Source organism: Gobio gobio, assembly GCF_949357685.1.
Source record: "Gobio gobio genome assembly, chromosome: 2".
Lineage (NCBI taxonomy): Eukaryota > Metazoa > Chordata > Actinopteri > Cypriniformes > Gobionidae > Gobio > Gobio gobio.
This window is the reverse complement of record NC_137098.1, coordinates 38,659,136-38,662,270: the sequence shown is the minus strand read 5'-3', so window position 1 is coordinate 38,662,270 and position 3,135 is coordinate 38,659,136. Positions and strand designations below refer to the sequence as shown.

At 39.5% G+C, this 3,135-nt stretch overlaps 1 protein-coding gene across 1 annotated transcript in view; it reads right to left on the bottom strand.

Annotated features, from left to right (window-relative positions):
* Positions 1-433: 433 nt before the first annotated feature.
* itfg1 (integrin alpha FG-GAP repeat containing 1) overlaps positions 434-3,135 on the bottom strand; it is a 174,937-nt gene continuing 172,235 nt past the window's right edge. The window contains exon 18 of the mRNA XM_079803686.1: positions 434-1,732. Coding sequence (XP_079659812.1) covers positions 1,673-1,732 — 60 coding nt within the window. The 3' untranslated portion in view covers positions 434-1,672. The remainder of the gene's footprint in view (positions 1,733-3,135) is intronic.

The following is a 3,135-nucleotide window of genomic DNA, read 5'->3' as shown; positions in this document are numbered from 1 at the left end:
GAGGTGATCGCACTAAACAAGGCTCATTTGAGCTTCGGGCGCTGCTCGCTTGAATGAGCAGCATGTACGCATGCGCAGTTCACGAGAGTACGAAAGACGCGGAGACTGAGAGCGCGGTCAAGTTAAGGTGACGTGATTCGCCACGGCCGCAGCATCTAGACAGAGTATTGATTTATTCTTTATTGAAGAGGTGGGTAATTTACTGTAATGCAGTCTGCCTTTTGACTGAGACGGTTTAGACTCACAACAGCCATCAGTCATCAGTCATTACTTTATTTAAATCATTTGACGATTGACTAGGCTACTGTTTACACAGACATTCCTCCATGAACGTATGAACCATGTGAATACAAACGCAGGGTTTTTTTCAGAGAAGGCTACAAGACGTGATTAATTCATTGTCGATGAGTAGTGAACAGAGAGGCGAACACATACAGGTGATAAAGCATTTGGTCATGTTTATTTTCAATACAACATAAAAAACAAACAAAGAAAAAAACATTTACTGCATTTCAACGCAACCAAAAACATGTTGAGAATGATTACGTGATCATTAAAACAGATACATAACCTGCTGGGACCAATGACAAATCTGCATGAATTGCATGCTAGTTAACATGCAGCTGTATTATTGGTTGGGTTGACAATTGATTTTACCGATGGAAGTGAAACTGCTTGATTAATGTGCATATAGTGCACCATAACACCATATAAAGGTAAAAGAGATTAGCATATAAATTAATACATGGATCAGAGAGCACCTGTCAGATATATACAGCTAAGAACAAAACCCTTCACACTAAACAGTCTTCAGCAGCACATAATTAAGTTACAGTGTTTTTAGAAATAAATAAAACCACTTAGAAATCAAGGAAAAATACCAAAAGCCATCAGTGACAATGGAAAAAAACCCCCAGAGTTTAAATATCGATACCTGTGTCTAACAATCGGAAAGACAGACACAGTGGGAATTACTAGAATGCAAAATGAAGACGGAACATACAGAAAGAGAGCAACGTGCTTTATGTTGACTATGGGCAATTAGGGTTGAGGAGAATGTTCACATCCAATGGCAAGTTTAATGAATTGAAATGGCACTGAGTGCTTAAATCAATACGTTATTGCCATTTTTAATAACTTCGTTTCCATACATCTAAATGCCTACGTTTACAGAGAACACTTTTGTTAACAGGGGCTGCGCGTAGCACTGTTTATTTAGTAAAGGGGTTCAGTGAAGTGAAAGAACTATCACACAGTCACATCCATTCCATACACACAGTCAGACAGCTAATTAAGTCCTTCAAAACAGCTCTGTTTCTGCCCACTTGACATTTACCTGTTACTTTAACAATACAAAGACTTTTATAGTAACATGTTTATGCCAAACCAAAGTACAGAAAATGGCACCAAACACTTTTCTTTCTTCTCAATGTGCAAACATCATTATGCGTTTAGAATCATGTAAACAAATTTGACAGAGACATACCTTTTCTCTTCAGATGTCAACAGATATAAAGAGGCACATCACTGTTCAAACTATTCATATTTTGATGGATTTCTATTAAATGCGTAAAAACGCTCCAGTGTGGAAAAAAAAAGGTGAAAATAAATTAAATAAACCACTGAAATAAAAGCAGACCCGATGTTCTCAGTGTTTACCCACAATGCTCTCTCACATGGCATCGAAATGGAAGCGATGGGCCTCCTGTCTCTTCTCCCGGTCATCTGCTTTCTGTAAGACACAAACGTTCAAAGGTTGCTACATTCTGTAACTTCACGGTCTTGCTAGCAGGCTGGAGAAGCTGGGTCTCGCGCGTTAACCCTGCCAGTGAGTTGAATGCAAACACAATACAATAGCATTTGATACATTGGGAGAGGACAGGACAGACACAGTGAGCGAGAGAGACAGACAGAGAACTCATTACACACACAATGGCACACTTTGCCATGGCGAAATACCTCTGTGTGTGATCACAGATAGAGCCAACACCAGACACTTGCTGCCTGAGACTGATAATAACACACACTGCCAAACCTGGAAAGCGAGCGTGTGTGTGTGTGTGCTCAGTGATTATCCTGTCTCAGTGATGGCAAAAAACGATGTCTATTCTCAGCTTGTATGAGTGACTCATGCACAGGGTCCCTCAGTGAGGCACTTGTGAATTGGCTCTCCTGTTCTATAAGGGTCACTTGGGTGTATTTTTTAGCTTCAGGTGTGTCGTTTTTCCCCTAGTAACCGCGGAAAGCACCTCGGTCATGAGCAAAATGGCAAATCAGTTAAGGTTAAAAAAAAAAATTAAAAAAAAAAAAAAAAAAAAAAAATTGTGCCATGTCTGCCAGACAGATATAAGAAGGTATTACTTTCTTTTTCAAAAGGACTTTATATCTCACAGACCATGCAAAAAGAGCCAGAGGCTTTGACTGAGCGCTGTCAAGCCTTACGCTATCTGCTCAAAAGCGTCTAGATGATATCTATTTGCAAGATATACTGCTATACGTCAGATTTTCTTTTTTTTTTTTACATGGTATGGTGCTGCTGAGTAACATCAACATCACTATTTGCCGGCTTTCATTGCCGTAATTGAGGGTTGTAGAGCAAATGAAGATCTGAGATGCATACCTACGAGCTCATCCTCATTCCAGGTCCATTTAAGTGTGTTGAGTGAGTCATAGGCCAGTCACAGAGTCATTGATTACGCTGTCATGAGCGCTCGACTTAATTACATAGTCAGTGATAAAAATAGCCGTACGCTCCTTCAAGCTCCGGATTACTAAATAACGACTTGCAGTTGTAGCATGTCTGAACATTTAAGTTCTTCCAGAAGCAGTGTATATGTAATAGTAGCCTAATGGTCACTGTCAGATCAGCTGCCAGCCATTGCATGCAACTTAAAGGGTTAGTTCACCCAAAAATGAAAATAATGTCATTTATTACTCACTCTCATGCCGTTCATCTTCGGAACACAAATGAAGAGACTTTTGTTGAAATCCGATGGCTCAGTGAGGCCTGCATAGGCATCAATGTAATTTACACTCTCAAGATCCATTAATGTACTAAAAACATTTTTAAATCAGTCCATGTGAGTACAGTGGTTCAATATTAATATTATAAAGCGACGAGAATATTTTTTGTGC